This window comes from Trachypithecus francoisi, unplaced genomic scaffold (genome assembly GCF_009764315.1).
Source record: "Trachypithecus francoisi isolate TF-2019V2 unplaced genomic scaffold, Tfra_2.0 Lachesis_group0, whole genome shotgun sequence".
NCBI classification, from domain to species: domain Eukaryota; kingdom Metazoa; phylum Chordata; class Mammalia; order Primates; family Cercopithecidae; genus Trachypithecus; species Trachypithecus francoisi.
Window position 1 is genome coordinate 134,125,724 of NW_022681453.1, and position 22,348 is coordinate 134,148,071.

Genomic DNA, 22,348 nt, shown 5'->3' on the forward strand with positions numbered 1-22,348 from the left:
GTTTTTTTGTGACCACAAACACAATCCAAACTATTTTTAAAAATCTAACTCTTACCGAATACGCAAGGACACCAGCAACAACAATTTGGCACTGAATTTTTGTGTTCGTTTTACAAAGTAAAGAAATAAATTGAACCATGAAGGTTTCTCCATGGTTTGAGTTTTCAGTGAGCAAGTGATCTTTGCCATATTTTCATGCCAGCAAATTTAGGTAGAAACCAACCCGTGTTCACGGTAGTCAGCCATGCCCCTGAGGAACACATGGATTGTCTCCAATTTTGCACTCTCCCAGACACTCCTGAAGTAAACATTTATTTGGAAACTTGTAGAAACGTTTCTTTAATATAAATTCTTAAAAAGTAGAAATGCTGGTTATATTCATACAATGGAATATTATTCAGCCTTTAAAAGGAAGGAAATTCTGACCCCTGGTACAACATGGATGGGCCTTGAGGACACTATGCTAAGCGAAATAAACCAGTCACCAAAGGACAAATACCATATGATTCTACTTACATGAGGTCATAGTCAATTCACGGAGACAAAGTAGAAGGGCGGCTTCCAGGGACTGTGGGTAAGGGGAAATGGGACTGGTGTTCAGTGGCTACAGAGTTTCCAGTTTGCAAGATGAAAAAGTACTAGAGATCTGTGGCACAACAATGAGAACATACTTAACACTACTGAACTGTACACTTAAAAATGATTAAGATGGTCAACTTTCTGTTATTTGTATTTTACCACAGGCAAAACTAACAATAAAAAAGAGAAAAGGACTGACCAAAACAAAAATTGGGAATACTGGATCCAAGGGTGAGTCCATTTTCAATTTTAATAAATATTGTTGAAGTGCCCTCAAGAAAAGCTAGACTGATTTTTGTTCTCATTACAGTGTGTGAGGGACTTCCTTGTCCACTTTTTCTCCATCATGATTTGGTAACAGCGAATGGGAGAGAAAGCGGGGAGAAACTGATACACTTTACTTGAAGTATAACAAAACAATGTTTGTCTGCTCAGCTATGTCCTGATCCTCAAGAGTGGCCACAAAGTAAATTGGGTTGCAGCTTTCTGCAGGGTAGGTACAGAGATCTATGATGCCTCCAGAAACTCCAGTTATTCTGGTTCTCTTCCCCCATCCCACTCCCTAACCTTAAAATGATGACTCCAAAAATCACAGACTGGCCTACATAATTCCCTTAAACAGCTGTCCTACAGAATCACTAAAACTTGGGTTAAAAATAGTCTCAGTCTCTAAAAGAAGGCTGGGTCCCTGGAACAAAGCCGTCTTAGAAACGCTCCCACCTCCACAAAAGCTGACCCACGTGGCCCCAGGGTTCCTCGTCAATCCTGACCCTCCCTGCCACCGTGGAGAACAGAGAAGCTGCCTGAAATCTTTTCACATCCTTGGTCCATCTATGAAACAGAAGTCGGAAGAGAGAGAGAATAATGCAATTACAACCAAGCTATGCATTTGTGCCATTATTTCCATTTTATAAATTCCCAAGAGCGCTCAAAGAATTTAAAATGTAAGTAAGGTGTCTGAATTCAGTCAGTATGAGAAGCCACATTTTAATCTTAGGTCTTGCTCCAAAAATACTGTGATGACAGTACCCTGTTCCCCATTGCAGCCCATCCCCTCAAAATGTCCTATCAGATATTCAGATCACATCATCTATGAGAAGAGTAAATTCTGAGTCTTAAACAGAGGACATAAAGTTCTGAACAGGGTTAGAATTCTGCAGCACCAGGAGGAAGTTTTCTAAACAACCCATCTCAAGAACGCCTGGTACCTTGCTAATGGCTTCTCCCTCCTCCTTAATGAGCAGAGAAATGTATTTTCCTGGGTGGCGGGTGGGAGTAAGGATCAGCTGTCTATTGTTGGCGGGCCTGATTTCTCTGCTACCAAAAGGAATTAAAGTCTATCGGGTTAAAGAGAGTTTTCCAGGGAACTCAAGTTTTGCACCATTATGGTGGTTGTTGTGGGAGGGGAAGGTGGTTCCTCAAGCACCCACCTGGGCTTTTGCTCTACAGTTAAAATCTCTGAAGCAGATTTAGAGGGACAAGATCAGGGGAAGCCAGTCTCCATTGTCTAAGAGAGATATTTGTGGCAGAAAGGAGAGTAATTTCCTGCTGAATTGATTTACCATCCTCTGAATCATGAACTTACAGATGACCCGGGACACAGGTTTCTACACGGTATTGTAGACCTGGGATACAGCTACATGGTATTGATCCAGGAACACGTTTAAGGCATCCCAGATGCCAGATTAGGCTGCTGGAGGTGGTCAGGGAGAAATTTATTATTTTATTTACTTTATGTGTGTATGAGAGAGGGAGGGAGCATGGGAGAGAGATGTTGGGCATCGAGCAGATTATGACGGTTATGGCTAGAGAATCTCTGAAAGCTGGCTTCTTGTCCTGCAAGGACCCTGAAGGAGAAAAATGCACAAGGAGAAATGACCAAGAAGAGTAGCACAATGTTGTTTCGTTAGCTACATACCATGCCCCAGACCTGCAATAAAAGTATACATCCAAGGCCCCCGCCAATCGTATTTCAGTACCCAGGAGCCCCGTGCCCAAGTAGCCCTGAGCCACTGATGTACTGGGCCCAAGCAGAGGCCAAGCATGGTTGGTTGGGGAAGAGGGGTGCAGCCATGTAATGAGTTTGGATATACGGCTGAAATGTTCACACACATGCCAGGGAGGCTGTTCATGGTATAGGATAAAGCCAAGGGTGGGAAGAGAAGGAGAGGGGAAAAGACACCATATTCTTATCCCAGACCCCACAAATGTTAGGAATGGGCCTATCCATCTGTAACAGCCAGAAGTGTTGGCTGCCAGTGGCCCAGGGGAACCAGAACCCAGGAGTTCAGTGGAAAGAATCATGTAACATTGGTAAGAGAGACCCACCCTTCCTGCAGGTTGTCCCAGCAACCAAGTCTCAGCTGCTGGTGAAGGCCTGCACAACTAGGTAGTTGCCAAAGTGCACATGGGAGGCAAATGACAAATACTTGGTTCTAGGGGTGGGTTCCAGGGTCCCTTCAGGGCACTAGGGTCCTAGGTACTATGGTACTAGGATCCCACTCAGGTCATAAATGAGGTGGATGAAGCCCTTTCTTCCAATGCTGACTGTGTAATACATAGGATCCAGTAGTTCTGCTCTGCCACCTACCTCCTCACTGACCTCAGAACACCCCTCGCTTCACACATATATAAACGAGTAGTTCTCATTCTATATTTTGGAGAACTGTTAAGATTGAAAGGTCACAGATGTGACATGCCTAAGAGTACCGGACATGCTGGAAGTCCTTGTTTTGCTGCATAACAAACCACCCCAAAATTTAGTAACTTAAAACAATAATGATTTATTAATTCTCATAATTCTGGGGTTCAGAAATTTGGGCAAGTCGCAGCGGGTGGTTTTCTGTTCCATTTGGCCTTAGCTGGGGTCACTGACTCAGTAGCATCCTGCTGTTACCTAAGCCGAAATGTTCAGGAGGGCCTCACTCATATGAATGGTGCCTGGGGCTCCTCTGTGTGGCCTCTGCACATGGCTGGCTCTGGCTTCCGCACAGCCTGTTGGTCTCAGGGTATTCGAATTCTCACATGGCAGCTGGATTACCCCAAAAGTTCCAAGCCTCTCAAAGGCCAGACTTGGAAATGACACAGTATCACCTCAGCTGTATTCTGCTGGCTGAAGTCAGTCCAGTTGTAGAGGGGAGAGACTCCACCTCTGGATGGGCGAAGTGACACAGAGATGGGAAGGAATTAATAGTGGCCATCCTTGAAACCTCCCTATCCCTCAACTTTTTTTCTTTTTGAGACAGGGTCTTGCTCTGTCATCCAGGCTGGAGTACAGTGGTGCAATCACGGCTCACTGCAGCCTCCACCTCCTGGGCTCAGGCAATCCTTCAACCTCAGCCTCCCAAGTAGCTGGAACCATAGGCACATGCCATCACACACAGCTAGTTTTTTGTTTGGGGTGTGTGTGTGTGTGCGTTTTGATAGACAGGGTCTCACTATGTTGCCCAGGCTAGTTCAACTCTTTGTTCAGTTATCAATTTGCATTTGCTCTCTATTTTCCAATTTTTTTTTTTTTTTCAAGAAAGTAGCTAGGACTTTAGGCTCTCTTTGTTTAGGGGTGAGGCAGGGGCCAAGGGATGCCATGACAAATAGGGACCTGCCCTTATCCTCATGGCAATACAATGGGGAGGTGAGAAAACTTCAGGGGGTGGCTCAGTTGTTCATCTCCAGAGGCCAGACCAGATACCCCACAGCTTCTAGTCTTGCCAAGCTTGACTTGGAGGGAGAAGACTCATCCATCTTCTCAGATACCCTATCAGCTGGGACAGAAACGGATTAGCAGCAGCCATGATGAACTGAAGGAAAGAGGGGCTCCCTCATTTTCCCTATACCAGATTGGCCTCCTAATACTTCAGAGATCCCAAGGAAGCAGAAAGGCCTAATGACTTAGGCCACATTTCCCACCAAAGCAGGAATACGGTCCAGAGTAGGATTTGAATTAATTTAAATAAAATGTGACATTTCTTACATGACTGAGATTCCATGTATTATACAGTTAGACCATTAAACCCAAACATTATCAAAGCCATACTGAAATCAGAAGGAAACAGAGGAAGCTCATATCCAATGCCATTAACATTTACAAATAAAATGGAATGCCTTATATGTGTATATAAGGTAAAACCTGTAAGTTGCTTTGTTGAGATTTGAGATGAGATATTTATAGCCTTGGTCATTTTCTTAGGCCACAGGAGTGATCCTCCTATCCAGGCCTAGAGGGCTCTTTCTGAGAGCTCCAGAGTGCTAAGTACAAGCCCTGTCCATCTGCCAGCCTCATCCCTCTCACATCTCCATGAACTGTGAGCCCATCTGGCAGCACTAGACTCAGCCCCTTGGGAGGAGCCCAGAAAAGCCTCTTTGACATCACTAGAGAGATTAATAGCTGATGCACTCTGGTCACCAGTGGAAGACCTTGGTGACAACCATAACCTATTATGAACACTAATATTTCCTCTTTCCACACTACCTGAGAGCAGGTGCAACATAAGTTACAAGTCACACAGAGCTCATGGCAGTTGGTGCTGGCCAGGATGTCTAGCATTTGGGGACTCATTTTGGACTACAAGTGACCACTTCAGGCAACCAGAGGCAGGCTCCCCAGGAAAAGGTGAATTACAGCATCTTCGTCCCTAGGCTTGGGAGTAGTGGTGCAGTGGATGACTCCTGTATGTAAACTACAATGCTCAGGGTAGTGAAGGTTGAGGGTGCTGAAGACAGTAAAACTGGCAACTGTGGGAGCAGTGCATGCTGTGCTGTGCCATCCACTGGGAATGACTCTGGGCAGCTGCTCTGTCCCGTTCTTGAAGGACAGAGGCCAAGCTGCTCCAGGTGGGTGACAGTAGAATGCACCCAAGTTTCCCTGCTGGGCCCCACTTTTCTATAGGAAAACACTATTGCCAAAAGATGAGTGAGAGACTGAAGAGAATGAGCTCTCTAAATGCCCAAGAGCTGGCACACTCTGCACTAGTAGGCAGGAGTGATAGGCTCTGAGAAAGAATTGCTGGCATCTGCTGTTGACCTTTGCGCCTGAGTCCTTAGTGGAAAGGGTGCTAGTTAGAATTGGAAAACCCAGGTCCATGTATCAGCCCTGCCCCCCAAACCACCTCTGTGACCCAGGGCAAGTTGTATCATCTGGGCCTCAGTTTCCCCACCAGTGATTTGGTAAAGTACTGAGGTGCTAGCACAGAGCTTAGGATGCTGCTAGCTCCCGTGTCAGTTTGTTCTTCCCGGAAGACTGGACTCTTGTTGCAGAGAGAATGTGAGGAGAACAAGAGCTCTTGGCTAATCAGGTCAAAGAGTGTGTGTGTGTGTGGTGTGTGTGTGTGTGTGTGTGTGTGTGTTGTGTGTGTGTGTGTGTGTGTGTGTGTGTGTGTGTGTGTAGAGAGAGAGAATGTGAGAACAAGAGCTCTTGGCTAATCAGGTCCAAGGGGGTGTGTGTGTGCGCGCGTGTGTGTTGGTGGAGGGAGGAAACAGTCACCAGAGGTTTATAGGGCCCTCTCTCCCTTTCCCCAGCAGGCCTCAAAGAACCCAAACAGCATTCTGAATGCTTAACACTTCGCATTCAAGTTTGCAAGGAACTGAAGTAAATGTCTAAGGCACTTAGAAAAACAGTTACTTCATCATGATGGGTTTTTAGAAAATGAACTATCTCTGAAGATTCACTTCCTTGACTGGGAAGATAGGAGGTACATAGGTGCCTATCCAGTGGCTGGATACACGGGGTGCCTGTGAGGCAAGCTAGTGGGATATCATGACAAAGCCCCAACTTGGGGGAACCCTCTGTGCAGAAAATGTCCCAGCAGGCCTAACTGCTGCCCTTTGAAGGTCTGCTCACTGACTCACTTAGTCTTGGAACTTGGATTTCAGGATGGCTCCCAATACCCCTAGAACTGATCAATGTGGTTCACACTGCCTAAGCGGTTTGTATAAACAATGTGGTTTGTGCTGAACGCTACTTTCCTTCTGAGACTCTGGAACTTTGGTATATGCTAGGCAGAAGATACCCATACGACCAGCTGCTGGTAGAAACCCTGAGCTCTGAGTCTCTGATGAGCTCCCCAGATTGGCATATTTCACACAGCAAGTTGTCACAACTCATTGCTGGGAAATGAAGCCTATTCTGTGTGACTCTGGAAAGGAGCCCTGGAAGCTTACGCCTGGTATCCCCTACACTTGGCCCCATGGGCCTTTCCCTTTGCCAGTTGTGCTTAGTATGACTTTGCTATAATCAATCAGAGCCATGACTCCAACTACATGCTGAGTCCTGTGAGCCCTCTTAATGAATTACGAAGACTAAGAGTGGTGATCTTGGGGGACCCCAGATACACATCCCCCATCCTGGACTTCCAGGCAAGTCCAAGACACCGAAGCCACTGCTATGAACTGAGCCCAGGATTCTGGTCATTAAGGGAAGTTACTGACTCTTCTGCTGAATTCCATTCTTCTTTCCTAACCTCCACACCCCCACTCTAAGGAGCTTTATGAGTTGAGGAGTCAGATTTTTGGGGGTGGATCTCTCAGGTAGTTCTACTGGACAGTGCTAATAAAGATATGACAGCAGGATCACCTGTCCCATTTTGAGCCTCTTTAATTTTAAAGGGTAAGATCAGATGCTTTGCTTGCTAAGACTCAGCTGTCCTGCTCACCTGATGCAAGCAAACACAGGCATCACAGCACCAAGACTGGAGAGTACTCAAAACCACGGCAACAGCTTACAGAACCACTCTGGATCAGGCAGGAAGGGACCTTAGACCACTTTCCCAAAAGGGGAAACTGAGGCCCAGCTGGCTTATGTAAATGCATTTACCACCCATGCAATACACATGTCTATCACCACTCTTTTCTCACATTTCCATATCTCTCCTACACCAGATCATGAGGCTCCTACATAATGCAGCATGAAGGTGCTCCGTGTTGAATAGACCTGATTCATCCGGCATTACACAGCTCGTTAGGAATAGGAGAGGAGTTTTATTCCAGGTCTCCTGCCTTCCAGGGCAATGCTCCTTGTTGGGAAAGCCCCAGTACATGGTACAGACAAAACTCCTTACTGTCCAATCGGTGCATGCTTGGGAGCATCCAGATTGGAAAGAATGTGCATGAGGCAGGCCCTTGAGAACACCAAACAGCTGGGAGTCCTGGACTGGGCTTTTTCTGTGTCCCTTGATTTCTGAATCTCTGAAGGCAGAGGAAGCTTCTGTCCTAGCCAGCATCAATCAGCTGACCAGGGGGAACCAGCTCCAAGACTTACCCCCTTACTCTGAGTAGAGACTGGAAATAAAACAGCAGCATGTAAGAGAAATGCTTTACCTTTATAAAAAAAAATGTGATAATACAGCAAGATATTATTGGGGTTTTCTTTTTTTCTGTCAAGTAAGAAAAAAAAAATACCTGGAATAAAAATTAGAAACATAATCTAAGAAAAATTAGAAACAAGCATTTCAAGGAAACAATTTGGAAAGACAAGGAAGAGAAAACAATGAGCAGCATGAGCAGCGAAAGCAGCAACATGGGGGGAAAGCTGGCTCTGCTGTGAGGACAGAACAATCAAAGACCAACATGCACCTGGCCTTCCACACCAGGCTGAGCTGAGGGGTGGGGTAAGGGTGGGCAGTAACCATCAGTGAGGCATAAAGGCTTCCCAGGTGGGACCACGCTGATGGCCGCTGGCTCACTGTGCGGAGAGGGTAGGCAATGGCCTTCTGCAAACAGGCCCAGATCCACCCTCTTATAAGGCCTGCCAGCCATGTGGCAGTGACGGATTTGGCTTAGCTGGCTTCCTCCTCTGTCCACTTGCTCCAGCCTGAAGCTCTGCAGGTCACTGTCCCACAGTGATGAGCTCAGCAAGCAGAAACTCATCAGAACGTCAACCTCAGCTAGGGTAGCAAACTTGGCAGGGAGAACCAAACAAACTAGATGTACAGGGCTGTGTACAAAACACTTTTTGGAATGTCTGCACCATAGCCAAGGCAGAGTTAGGACCACTTTGGAGAGGCAGCTGGAAATGCTCCCAGCAACATTCCCTAGCCTTTCCCTCTAGGGAAGGGACATCCGAAGAACACTGGGTGAATTCTTGACTACATTCTGAGGTAGTCTAACTGTGACTTGGCACAGGTAGCTAAGAATGATCACAAAAAACAGAGGGAGGGAAGGCAGAAAAGTTGCCACAGAGAGAAAAGGCTAACATCTCTAACAGAAGAAACTACACTACAAGTGGGCCCAGAGATGACCAGAATATGTCCTGGGGTCGGGATGGCCAGTGACAGAGCCCACCCCTGGGCACATACAGCTCTCAGAGCACACTTGATGCTGCAGCAGTGTGGCAGGAGATGAGGGAATCCATAGTGAGATTTCCTGGCCCAGAGCAGCAGCAACTGAGGTTAGGAAAGTCTGTCTTAACACCTAGTCCTCTGCTACCAACTCATGTCATGATGGGGATGTGCCAGACACCCCAGCGACCATGCAGTGAGGAGTCCCAACATTCCCTTCAACTACAACTCCTCTACCTGAACTTGCTTGTGAGGGGAACTAATACTGCTAGACTCTACTTGGAAACACTTCAGAGGTGAGGGAGCAACCAGATCCTAAGCCACTGAAAGAGAAGTAATGAGAACAAAAAGCAGTGGTGTTATTAGACTCCCCTACTTTTTAAAATGCTAAGTCACATTTTTTTTGTCCTCTGCCACAGCACTCAGAATTCTAAGTCAGAATGGAATGTTCCGAAGGATGAGGAGGCAGCAGCTGTATGGACATTAGTATTTTCTCTGCTTTCCACATTTCCGAGAACGCCTTCTAGGACGAAGCTCACCAAAGTCTTCAACTTCATTTTCATAATCATCTTCCTGAACAACACCTGTGAAAGAAAGGAAAGGAGAGGACACAGGAGGGGAGGGGGGGAGGGGAGGGGAGGGGGGAAGGGGGGAAGGGGGAGGGGAGGAGAGGGGAGGGGAGAAGAGAGGAGGGAGGGGAGGGGAGAGGGGAGGGGAGAGGAGAGGGGAGGGGAGGGGAGGGGAGGGGAGGGGAGGGGAGAGGAGAGGAGAGGAGAGAGAGGAGAGGAGAGGAGAGGAGAGGAGAGGGCAGAATGGTGATTTTTTTCCCAATCCACAGTAAAATATAGCATCCTAGTAAAACCTAGTGTCTCTGTAATCATTGGTTTAAATTAATGAAATAAAGCTTCCTGCCAGGGTGCCAGAGAAAGAGAGATTTCCGTTGAGTACTGATGTTGCTTCCCAAAAAGAGTCAAAGTAAACACCCTTCTCCAGAATTAAGTTCCTTTATGGGCTGGTTCCTCTGGCCCTATTTTAGAGGCCTTTTAAATAACAAAAAAATCAAGCAAAACATAAATTCAACCATACACTTGAGTTGGTATATCAATTCTCTTCCTCTTGAAATACATATCACAAAAACCAAGACCCTAGAAGGGACTAAATGCTAAAGATTTTTTATTGGCACAGACATTTGTGCCAAGTCCCTTCAAGTTTTCCCCACCTCTGGGGTCTGGACTTTCCAGGGGCATCTGCGGTTGATGAAATACTCAGAGCAAGAAGGAATGTGGTCTTGTGGCTGGAATGGGCAAAAGGAAAGACATTCCGGATCACATATAACTTGGCAAGATTATTCTGACTGCCAGGAGAGAAAGCGCTTCATTCTACACAAACTTAACCCTCTGTAGGAAGAAGCACTTAAGTTTCCCCAGTGATTTTGTTTGTTTTATTCAGAAGTATATTCCCAGGCCCAGAACAACACTAATATATACTAGAAACTCAGTAACTATCCACTGACTTAAATGACTGATTGACACAGGAAAACAGTTCTCAAGGGATAGCTTCACAATGCTTTGTCCATCCTTGGTAGTCACTGTATTGAGTATGTGCAGTGACTGAGCACTATCAGTACAGCTCATGAGCAGCAAGAGGTGTATGGCAAGTAACACATGCCCAGAATAATGGCCCTCATAGTCAGATAGGAAAAAGCAGATATTATGTTGCTAGTAATTTGCATCACTGGAGGTGATGCTCCTAGACAGTCAAAGTCCACTTTTGACATTGCTGGGCTGCCCCACTTCAGATTTCCCCCAGGAGCCAGCAGTAATAAGAACCACAGAACCCAAAGTGTTACCTGTCCCCAGAATCAAGACTCCTTACCTTCCTTCTTTAAGCGGGCCTCTGTTTTCATCAACCAGTCTCGTGCATCCCTGACTGACAGGATCAGAATGTTGACCAGCCGAGTCATCGCCTCCTCCGCTACAGAAACCACAGAACAGGGCGCTGAGTAAAGATGCCATTGCAGGGACTAGAATACCAATTACTAGACCCAGAGCCTCCACGTCCCAAGAGCTGGTCTCTATGTTTTCCCTGAAAAGAGCCCTCCTTATGGGGTAAGGGACCCAAAGCTGCCTTCTGTAGCTGCAAGTATAAGCTATACAACTAAAGGCTAGCCTGACGCCATTACTGTGTGTCTATAGAGACTGCCACAATTGCAAACCTTTCTAAGACACTTGTGTTCAAAATGTCATTAAACCTTAAACTAAAGAGTATCTGAATTATGGAATGTTTTAAAATATGCAGTTTCACTAAGTTTTTACATAACTTCTACTCAGTGTTGAAAGGAAGTAGCTAATAAGAAAGTGAGAGAACTGTAATCCCAGCACCTTGGGAGGCCAAGGCAGGGAGATTACCTGGGGTCAAGAGTTTGAGACCAGCCTGGCCAACATGGTGAAACCTTGTCTTTACTAAAAATACAAAAATTAGCTGTGCATGGTGATGGGCACCTGTAATCCCAGCTACTTGGGAGGCTGAGGCAGAAGAATCGTTTGAACGCAGGAAGCAGAGGTTGCAGTGAGCTGAGATCATGCCACCGCACTCCAGCCTGGGCAACGCAGTGAGACTCTGTCTCCTTAAAAAAAAAAAAAAAAGCCAGGGGAAATCTGATTCTAAAATGACATAAGAATTCTATTAAAGGCTCACACTGGGTAGGACTTAAGGACCCTCCTAAAAGGAAGAGACCAACTAGACCAACTACACACTTCCAGATCTTAATCAGGGGATGAATGGGTCAAGAGAACCTTAAAGAGTTTTCTCAACACTTTAAACATTCTCCCTGTATCTTCTCCATAGAAGATTATTCTGGCAAGAGCCATTCTGACTGCCAGGAGAGAAAGCACTTCATTCTACACAAGCTTTTAACCCTCTGTAGGAAGAGGCATGCAAATTGCTGGAGTACCTGGGGAAATCCTCCCAAGTCAAGGATAATGACAAACTTTTAACTGGGGAAGGGGTAATCCAAACAATGAGGTTTGCTATAACTTGAAAACATATATTCCTCATGTGTATTTCTTCTAAGGCCAAGATTCCACCATCCTCAAATCAGAAGCCACTACAAGGAACTTAATCCTGAGAAATGTTCTCAGAGCCCAGGTCTCACCCCACCTGGGCCCTGTCTCTGCAGACCCTTACCACCAGCCCAGGCCTTCCTCCTGTAGAGGTCCTCCACCATATCCGAAACCCTCTTGATGTGCTCCTGGACCTTTTGCAGCATGTGACTGTGCTCCTTGGAGCCCACGTGACTGTGGATCCATACACTTTGCTCAATGTCCTGCACCACCAGCTTGCCTTCATCAATGGCCGGGTCCACCTTCTCGTGGAAAAATTCTGAGTATTTCTGGTAGGCCACTTGCTGCCTCTGGTGGTGTTCCAGATGGATATGCTGCTCGTAAGACTCACTGTTCCTCTCCTGACACTCCTCCCTTTCCAACTCAGCCCTGGAAAGGACAGCCACCTCAGAAGCTGCCCCCTCAAATGCTTTGCTGGGGCTGAAATAGTTCTCTGGGTCACGGGTAAACTTCACTCCACACAGGTCACACTGGGTCCTGTCCACATCCGCCTTTTTGAAGTTCCCAGCCCTGGGCTCCCTGGCCTCCTCCCTGACACGCTCCATCTGGGTGCCCACTCTTCTCCTCCAACTGATGCACAGAGACACCACCAGGCATGCCCTTCTCAACTTCCGCTGTATGGAGGCCTTCCGTTGTTTTTGGGAAAGGATGGTGGCCAGCACATGGTCTCGGTCTTCTAAAGCCAGTTCATCCATCTCATCCTGGCCAAATTCACACTCGGGTTCAGCAAAGTAGTCCACAGGGTCCAAACAGAGCAGGCGGTTTAGTCTGACCTCCTCATAATAGAGGCCACGGACTATGGACCCTTTGGTGTGTACAGGGTCCCACCGCCAGTCACAGTCCATTAGGTACTCTTCATCCCGCTCAAAGAGCAGGTCCTGCAGCGCCTCAGCCACAGACTTCACATTGACTGCCACCAACACCCGCTTCACCACCTTCAGGAGCCTCTCGGGAACCTGGCCAGGGCAGTCCATGCTCATGAGCTGCAGTCTTGACTCGATCTCCCGGAAGTGGCGGTACAGGAGAGGCTTGCAGTACGGCTGCAGGACCTCCTCAGCATTCACCAGCATCACCAAGCACAGCACCAGCGTCCGCTCAGCCTCACCCGAGACCACATAGTCTATTTCACTGAAGGCATCAAGCAGGACATTGAAGTTCACATTCTCATAGCCACATAGCACCTTGGCAAGGTAGGAGAGATGGAACCGGAAATCCTGAATGGCTCTTGTCACATCCTTGGGTTTGTATTCCTGAATGATGGAGAATACATCCCCAAGCTCCTTGTCTTTCTTGCTAAACAGGAACTCCCAGTAGTGCAAGAGTGCAATGTAGCTCTTGGGGAGGCACAGAATGACATTCTTCCAGAGGCGGGCCAGCACCACCCCACAGTGGATGAACTGGAACTCCAGGAGGGCCACTGTGTTTCCAATGCTGGGGATGAGTGGTGCTTTGCACCTCTTGATGAGGACATTCATGAAACGGAAAAAGAGCCTCTTGTAGTCTTCTGGGTTCCTGTACACGTAGAATTGATCAATGCAATTCTCCAGCAGCCGGATGAAGCACAGGTGGGTCTTGTCCATATTCTCATCATCCCTGTTGGGTGCCAGCATGCCAAATTTCCCTTCTATTCCTTTTATCCTGCTGCCTCTCCCCCTGCCCCTTTCATCCTTTTCAGACTCTAGAGCTTTGAGTTCCCTGTTGTAGTTGTCCTCCTCCTGGTGGAGCAGCTTTTCAAACTCCTCCGGGTAGTTGGAAGAGAGAAGGAAAGCTTGCATGGCACTCAGCCACAGGTCTGTGGATTCCCGGCGGTTGCGTGCGCTGTCGTTTTCAAACAGAAAGTGGATATACTCTTTTAAAGCAAATCTGTAGAACCGTAAAGATTTGTAATTTGGTTTGAGGATTTCTTTGCATGCCATGGGGTTTTCTGACAAAACTCTCTGATGGAAATGCTTAGGGAAAAGGACATCCAGAATGGACTTGCAAAGGCCATACATATCTGTAGACAAAATATAATCAATTTCTTTAAGCTCTTCTGCTAAGATTTTAGGGAATACTTTTTTGGCTTCCAAAAGCAACCCGTTGATTGCCACCAAGTTCATTTTCGACTGAACTAAACACTTGGCTTCACAACGCCGCAGAGGCCTGTGAAAATGTTCACAGTTTTCATCCTCGCATTTTAAGCCTACAATAAACCTCATGCAGACTCCTCGGTAGGTCTTCCCAAGTAGGCTCCGTGTGATCTGACACAGCCTGCCCAAAAGGTGCTTGTTTAGGGCTAATTTCACTTGATCAGTCATTATCAAAAAATGGTCTTTTGTTTTCTTCTCTCTCAAGTTCAAATCCAGGTCAAAAATTATTCTTAATATGGGCCCAGGGTCGTTCTGAGCTATCTGGCAATACTTGGCATCCACCTGGGAAATCCCAAAAAACTCAAAGCAAGATTTCACCATTTCCTTCTCAGCATTGTTGGTCACTCTTTTGAGAGCCCTGACCAGACTAAGGAGGATTTCCAAGCCCCCTGGAGCCAGGCCCAGAATCTTTTCAGGCTCAGCCTCACTCTGGCTGGCTGCTTCGTAGAGTGCTTCCACCACTCCAGCTGAGTGGTTGAGGGTGTCAAACTTGAAAAAGGCATCTCTGAGCTTCTGAAAGTCTCTCAGGATTACCCCTTGCAGAAAGTGGGCCTCAGCAATGCCGGACAATTGGCCAGTTTGATAGCAGAGATCAAGTGCTTCTCTCAGAATGTCCTTGGTGTGTTCTATGTCAGAATCCCTGGCCACATTGAGGCGGGCAGCCCCCAGCAGACATGAGGCCTGGAAGTCCTTGTCAGCAGTGAGCCTGGCAGCCTCCAGGAGGCAGCCATGTTGCTTCATCAGCAGGGCAGCCTCTTCTCTCCTGCCTTCCCTGTTCAGCAAGTCTGCAGCCTCTGCTAAGCGTTTCCGAGACTTCAAGAACACCAGCTGGTCTTCTATGTCTAGCTTTGAGAGGACAGCCATCATTTCCTTCATCTTATTTGCACTCAGATACTTTGCTGCAGCTTCCAAGTAAAACTGACTGGCAGAATAGGAGAGCTTGGAAATGGGAAGGGTCTTATTCTTTAGCATTTCTTCATACCTACAAAGACAAAGGATGCAAATGTCAACTTGGCATCACCCAATCAATAGAAAATTTCCTCCAAAATACAGCACAGAGCAACTTAAATAAAACTCCCACATGTAGATAAAACTCCCACATGTAAATAAAACCTAAACTTGTCAAGCATTCAAGTATTTTTACAAAGGCCTTATTTTACACTGTTACCAGTATAATAATAATGAATAAATTCCTTATGCTTCAATCAGGAATTGGTGTGCTTCGTTAATGAAATATAGTGGAGGTGTAACTCAAACAAGTGGGAGTGAAATCAGAAAGTCAATCTATAGGGCAAATGTTATGCATAGTCTAAATTATCCTTGAAAAACATCTCTTTGGTTCTCATAAAAGCATCAAAATCATCTGAGTCTACAACTCTGTTCAGTTTGATAAAATGAGAAAGGATAAAATGGGGGCTGCACATGCATCAGCAATTACACCAGTCTTCCTCTTATTACCCAACTTATGATTCTTCTCTTTTAGCAGGTGTGCATTAGTTGGGTTCCTGTGAAATTAATGAAGCTCTGAAGGACTCCCCTTTATTCTGCTGAGGGGAGTCAGAATATGTCATTATATACACACTCATAACATACTCCCATCCTCCTCAGCCCCCTTTCTTTGTGACACTGCATCAAAGCTTATCAAGAGACTGGAAAACACAGAGTCCTGCTCTCAAAGAGCTGCTGACCCAGCACCGAGGCCACTGCTTAAGTGGAAAGAGAGCAGTGTGGTCAAGCCATGTCAGAAGCAGCAGTACAGCACCACCCAGAGCAGGCTGCCCCCAGAGAGAAGTGGGAGGAAGGGAGGGAGAAAGGGAGAGAATAAAACCACCTACTTTTCCACTGCAATAGCAGCTTCTTCAAAAAGCTCCTCTTGGCAGTACATTTTGAGTGCTAGATCAAATTCCTGAATCTGCTCAAAGCATCTGAAAGCATCTTTGTAGCACTGGCTTCGCTTATAGAAATAGGCAGCATCTCTTATCTAGGATGGAGTAAAATTTTACTTTTATTTAGAGTATTAATAATTAACTTTCTAATATTAAAACAATACCACAAATAATAAAGAGGATAGTCATATGTCTGCTTTCTGTTAGAATCCAGTTAAAAACCCTATAACATAGATAATATTAGGAAAACCAATTATTGGAATAAAGTTAAATCCCAACCTCACACGAAACACAAAGGTAGGCCCCAGGTAGATTAAAGATCTAAATGTAGAAACTATTGTGGGAAAACTTGTGAGAATATCTTTGTGACTTTGAGGCCACACTCAAGTGGAAGGAGTCTTCATGTGACTTCCAAAAATAACATAATCAACAAAACCCAAAACACAAATTTCAGGAGAAAAACTGACAGATCAGACTAATCCATCAAAACCACTCAACAAAAGACATATGAAATAAGCTAAATTTAAAAAATATATAACACCTAGATCAGTACTGTCCAATAGAAGTTTTTGTGAAGATTAAAATGTATTGTTTCTTTGCTATCCAATCTAACCACTAGTCAGATCTGAATATTGAGTCTTTAAATGTGGGTAATGCAACCAAGGAACTGAACTTTTAATTTAATTTAATTTTCATTATTTTAAAGTTAAAGAGTCACACGTGGCTAATGGCTACTGTACTAGACTGGGCCTGTCTAGACAAAAAGAATTCTTGCAACCACAAGAAAAAGACTTTCTTCGAGACACAATAGAAAGCTAGGCAAAGGATATAAACTGGCAGTTTGCAGTGGGGTAAACTTGAAAGACTAACAAACAAATAAAAATGCTCAACTTTACTGACAATCAGAAGAATACAAATGAAAGCCATGGTGAAATACATCCACCAGGTTTGAAAAATGAGAAATCACAATCTGCTGACTGTGGTCAAGAATGTGGGGAATGCAGAACCCTCATGCACAAAGTGGAACGGCTATCCCAGAAAGCAAAGGGACTGCACTTAGTGAAGTGAAACATGTGCATACCCTAGGCCAGCAGGCCTGTTTCTGGCAACACATCTTGAAAAAGTATCTCACAGAACCCTAAGAAGACATACTGTGCCAAGGTGCTGTGTGTGGGAGCCAGGAGCCAGTGGTAACCTGGACATGCATCACTAGGGAAATGAATTCGTCAATGCAGTGGATGCCCACTCAGGAATACATGACTGTCAGAAGCATGGCCAGATCTAACATTACACAGCCAGTGATGGAAAAGGTAAAACACAGAGCAAGATGTCTTCTAGATAAGCCTAAAGTTTATATGTATAGAAGACACCACTGTTCATTCTTCAATAATGCATGCATTTGAGCACATACATAAAATATATTAGAATAACTACTAATGAGAAAAGAATGGCAATGGAGACTGGCTGTGAAGAAGAGGATGAACGAAATAAAATTCAATGATTGGACCCCATACCCACCAATGGTGGGCTTGCCATGAACAGAAGAATCTACTAGACTCTTCTTCCTATCACAGTTCCCATCCTGCTCGCCAGCTAATCCTGCCTGCTTGGTTTCCCTAACATTTCCCAGATGTGCCATCATCCCACCACCTCCACTACCACCATGGCAGTCCAGGCCCTATCATTTCAGCCTAAGCTGACGCTAGACTCTAACTGGCCTTTCTGCTTCAGTTCTTGCTGCCCTATAGACCTCTTCACAAAGCATCCAGATAATTAGCTTCATGTCACTCTTCCCAGCAAAGTCTACCACTGGCTTCCCATCATGCTTGAACAAAGCCCAGTTCTTGCCACAGTCACCAAGGCCCTACTGATCTGGCCTTGCCACTTTCTCTTACTCATTTACCATTGCTTGTGGTCATCTCACCCAAATTGACTGGCAAGATTCAAATCAACCAACTTGGCAGCAGCCTTCTTCTGGATCCTCAGGCCACATCACCCCCCTTTTCCCAGTCCCCAAACGCATTCTACCCATGGTAGGAAATGTTTATCCAGGTGCCAAGAGAGTGAAAGTTTTCCTTTCAGGGATTCCTGTGCCTTGCCTGCTTCTTGCCTCTAGAGAGTAGTGTTGTATCCGTGTTCCATTCCCATCTCCCACAACCTAAGAAGTTACATCCCATAATAAATATGGAACAGGGTAGGCAGCACCTGGAGGGCTTTGTCCTCTTCTTCGCACTGACTTGGGGTCAAACTTCAAACTTCCCGGTAGGTACCACTCCTACCCCTCTCAACACCCAGGGTGCTCTGAGGATCCCAGGAGTCACCATATTTCACATACAGACAAGGAAAGCCCCTTTCCTACTGAAGGATAGTAACACCCCATAGGGGAAAATGCAACAGCCCACAGCTCCTTAAGCGCAGTTTCTCCAACTACCTGTGGGAAGGGACCAAATCATTTTAAATTTCCAATCCATCACAGTTGATACATTAAAAAATGAATTGATGGGAAAATTATCACCACTTGGATGTCAAAGCAATGCCAAATGGCAGTTTAAAAAATTCTAACTGCTTACTTTTGTCTTCTTTGTTAATCTTGCTGCAGACAAATAATAGTTTGTGGCCTGCTGACCACTCTGTTAGTAGCTGTGTTCCAGACGAACAGCTCTGTCCAACAGAGCTTTCTGTAATGACGAAAATGTTCTGTTAACAATGAGCACTTGCAATGTGGCTAGTAAGATTGAGGATGTGAATTTTTAATATTATTGTATTTTAATTAATTTAAATTGTAAATGAAATAGCCACATGTGACTGCTGAATTAGTACAGATCTAGAGTGATTACTAGGAACACAGCCGAGGAACCTCCATCTAAATGCCAGGCCACTCAGCCAAGGTGACTGAAGACTAGGAACACAGAGAAAGAAACGAAGTATATTCTAAAACCCTTCTGTCCTTTGGCTTGAGCATTTGGTTTCCCTGTGGTTAATATTAGGCCTTGAATATTAACACAGACATTAACACACAGACACACACATGCACATGCATACTGTCTTCAGAGCCTCCTAAAAGTCTGCAGTAGTAGTGAAAGTAGGGTTCCCTTAGAGTTGCAGGGCCAGCATCTCCCTCCTTGGAAGACTGCAGCCTCTTCCTGCTAGAGTAGAGGTCGAGCCTACCCCTCAATCTGCTCAAGTGAACCCCAGTTCTCCCTGGAGCAGCAGCGGATTAGGAGCCATACCTTTCCCAGCCTCTCACACAGCTGGGCGGAGAGCTGGAACTCCTTGGCATAGCTCAGACACTTAAGGGACAGCGTTGGCTCTTTGCACTCCAAATAGGTCTTAGCCAATTCCAAATATTCCAACTGCTTTTCCCTAGGTGAAGGAAAACAAAATAATATTTCCACGGAATGTTGACCCAACACCAATATTTAACTGCTGCTCTCATCGGAGCAAACCAGAAGTGATCCCAAGACTCTTACTTGGGGCTGACTTTCTTGGATTTCATGCTCAGGGCAGTGTCATGGGCTAGGGCCAACTTCTCCTTCTCAAATGCACCTCCTTTCTGGTAACACTTGGCTGCAACCTGGAATAGGCAAAAAGTTTTATTCCCAGCAAGGTAATGGAGGTAACAGACAGAACAAGAGTTAAAGTATGCATTATAAATTTGTACTGATAAAACACGAAGTCTTGCTCCAGCCCAATCTGAGACGGAGGAGCAGGAAGGTACAGATATTCTAAAGAAAGTAGTCTTGGAAGATAAAACCCAACAGTATTCATACTGAACGGTATCTTTTAGAAGCACCCATCAAAAAGGTACAGAATACATATTTTTTCAAGCTACCACAGTAACACCCTTATTTAATCTTCCAACAGTCACAGCAATAAGTATCAGCCTTCTCATTGTATATAGTTGCTACTTCAGGTCAGAGTCATGGAGCAACTGGCCCAAAGTTACCCAGTGGCTCTTCTGGGCTTTGACCCAGTTGGTGAGTACACCAGCTACTTTGCAGTGTTGGCAGAACAGCTGGAGTACACATACTGGAGGCAGAAATGGGAATAGAGATGGTATTGCAGTGTTGGCAGAACAGCTGGAGTACACATACTGGAGGCAGAAATGGGAATAGAGATGGTATCACAACACATCCAGATCCCTGGGGCATGCAGATCTGTTACTAAATCCTCTGACTATAAGATAGGCAAACAAATGTCACAGAGGAGTCAGGCTTCACCCTGATCATTACCAGCAGAAAGCTGCTTTTCTAAAACAGGGGTGCTGATGCTATGTCTTAAAGCACACAATACATGGGCAGGAAATTCACGTTCTGCCCAGCACATACACATTAGGTCTCAGTGTGGGCAAGGGAGGGACTAAGTGGCACATGCTGATAAGGTGGACAGGATGACCACTCTCCCCTTCAGGCTCTCTGTGTGGATCTCCTTTCATTCCTGTGACCTGTGCCATTTCCTTCCCATTGCAGGGCCTTTGCACACACCATTCCTTCTAACTGAAATGCTCTTCTGTCCTTTCTCTGTCTCGTTAACTTCATTCATTCTACAGGTTTCAGTTCAAGGCTCTGTTCTTCAAAGAAGGCTTCTCAGGCCTCCATTTCCAGGAAGTTGGTTCTGGGAGCAGCTGGTTTCTCATCTGTGACACCTGCAACAGCTGGAACTGTGCATTGGTCTATGTGCCTGTTTTGCTCACCATCAGATTACTGGGATCTAAACATAATTCTTGGCCCATAGCTGCTGAAGACTAGGAACATAGAGAAAGAAAAGGGGTATTCTAAAAACCCTTTTTGTTGAATGAATGAATTGTCTGTGGTGGTTCTGAAACATTTATTGACATGCAGCCAAAAACTCAATAAACCACCTGAGTCCTGAAGTCCTTTAGCAGGATCAAAACAAAGTCAGGGGAAGAGAAGGTTTTTTATAACATTCTCATCTGTGCTGGCTCCCCTAAAAAGATTTTAGATTCAAATATTCAAAAGGCATTTTTAATGCGATAATTGGATATCCATGGGCAACACATATGGGTAACACCAACAGTGTTCTGAAGGGAATAAAGGGTAAGATGTTACATAGTTTTCCAATTTCAGACCCATACCTGCTGCCCATATTATCCCTCCCTTCCCTCCCTAACACCCACCCCCTGCCTCACCAAAAAAAAAAAAAAAAAAAAAAAAATTCTTGGTTTCATAACAAGACCCAAATGTTCAATATTTCTTTCCAATTCTAACAAGGATAGGCAGTGAATAAAATTGTGAGGCTTGGTCAATTCTGCAGCTAAATACTACATAGTTAGGAAAATACTTTCCAGACATACCCAAACCTACAATAGCATAAATTGTTTTTTTCACCCCATATAATACATTGCCAGGGTGGCCACAGTCCTTTACTCCTCTCTGTATCTGTCCATACCCCCTTACAGTGTAGCTTTCCAGCTTCTCCCATCAAGAGTGCTGCCTAGTTACCCTCCCATCTAATCTAGGCCGAGACTTGCTTTGGCAGCAGAATTCAGCAGAAGCGGCACTGGGCCAGTTCCAAGGCCAGGCCTCAAGGGGCCTTGTGTGCTTCTATTCACTTTCTTTGAATCCCGCTCAGGCATCATGTGAACAAACTCAGAATAGCCTGCTGGAGGAGGAAAGAAATATGATTCAGGAACCCCAGTCACCCCTGTCCCCCAAGCCAAGAGCCAGCCAACCCCCAGAAGCAGACCTGCCCAGCTGACTGCAGACACGAGGTACTCAGCTCAGACCAGAACCACTCAGCTGAACTCAGCACTGCCAATCCATAGAACTGTGAGCCACATAAATGACTTGTGTTAAGCCACTATGTTTCAGGATTGTTATGCAGCAAGAAGTAACTGATAAATCTCAGATGTAAGTTACATGCTACAGACTGAAAGCAATTTCCCTGAAACAATAGACAAAACTCTTCGAAGAACTGGAGCTGAAAAAACATTAAATTCCTTCTCCAGGCATGTCAGATCACAGATACCTCACACTGTGGCTTCCGTTAGGTCCTGAACTTGTGATTTCATTGTCCTCATCAATTCCCAGTACCTTTACTCAGGCCCAACTCCATGAAATTCCAATCAGAAGCAGGACAAGCCCTCCATTGAAAACACTGTTTCAAAACATTTGTTCCAAAGTGGCAAGAGAAACTGCAGATAGTTTTCCTGTAACATTTGAGGAGGTGGAGCCTCATAACATGAACACTGAGGTGTAGAAAGAAAGGTGGTGATCTTTCCAAACCCCAGATCCAGTTGTTGTTTCAGAAAACATCATCTAGAGCTGCATGCATGGGGCACTCCAGGTGCCTGGGGTAGAGAAATCTTAGGGAAATGTGCATTTGGTATGGTCATGCCTGTG

At 45.5% G+C, this 22,348-nt stretch overlaps 1 protein-coding gene across 1 annotated transcript in view; it reads right to left on the minus strand.

The window, feature by feature from the left end:
* Positions 1–7,871: 7,871 nt before the first annotated feature.
* TRANK1 (tetratricopeptide repeat and ankyrin repeat containing 1) overlaps positions 7,872–22,348 on the minus strand; it is a 119,580-nt gene continuing 105,103 nt past the window's right edge. Inside the window, 6 exon segments of the mRNA XM_033211980.1 lie at positions 7,872–9,433; positions 10,725–10,823; positions 12,036–15,082; positions 15,936–16,081; positions 19,217–19,349; positions 19,457–19,560. Coding sequence (XP_033067871.1) covers positions 9,333–9,433; positions 10,725–10,823; positions 12,036–15,082; positions 15,936–16,081; positions 19,217–19,349; positions 19,457–19,560 — 3,630 coding nt within the window. The 3' untranslated portion in view covers positions 7,872–9,332.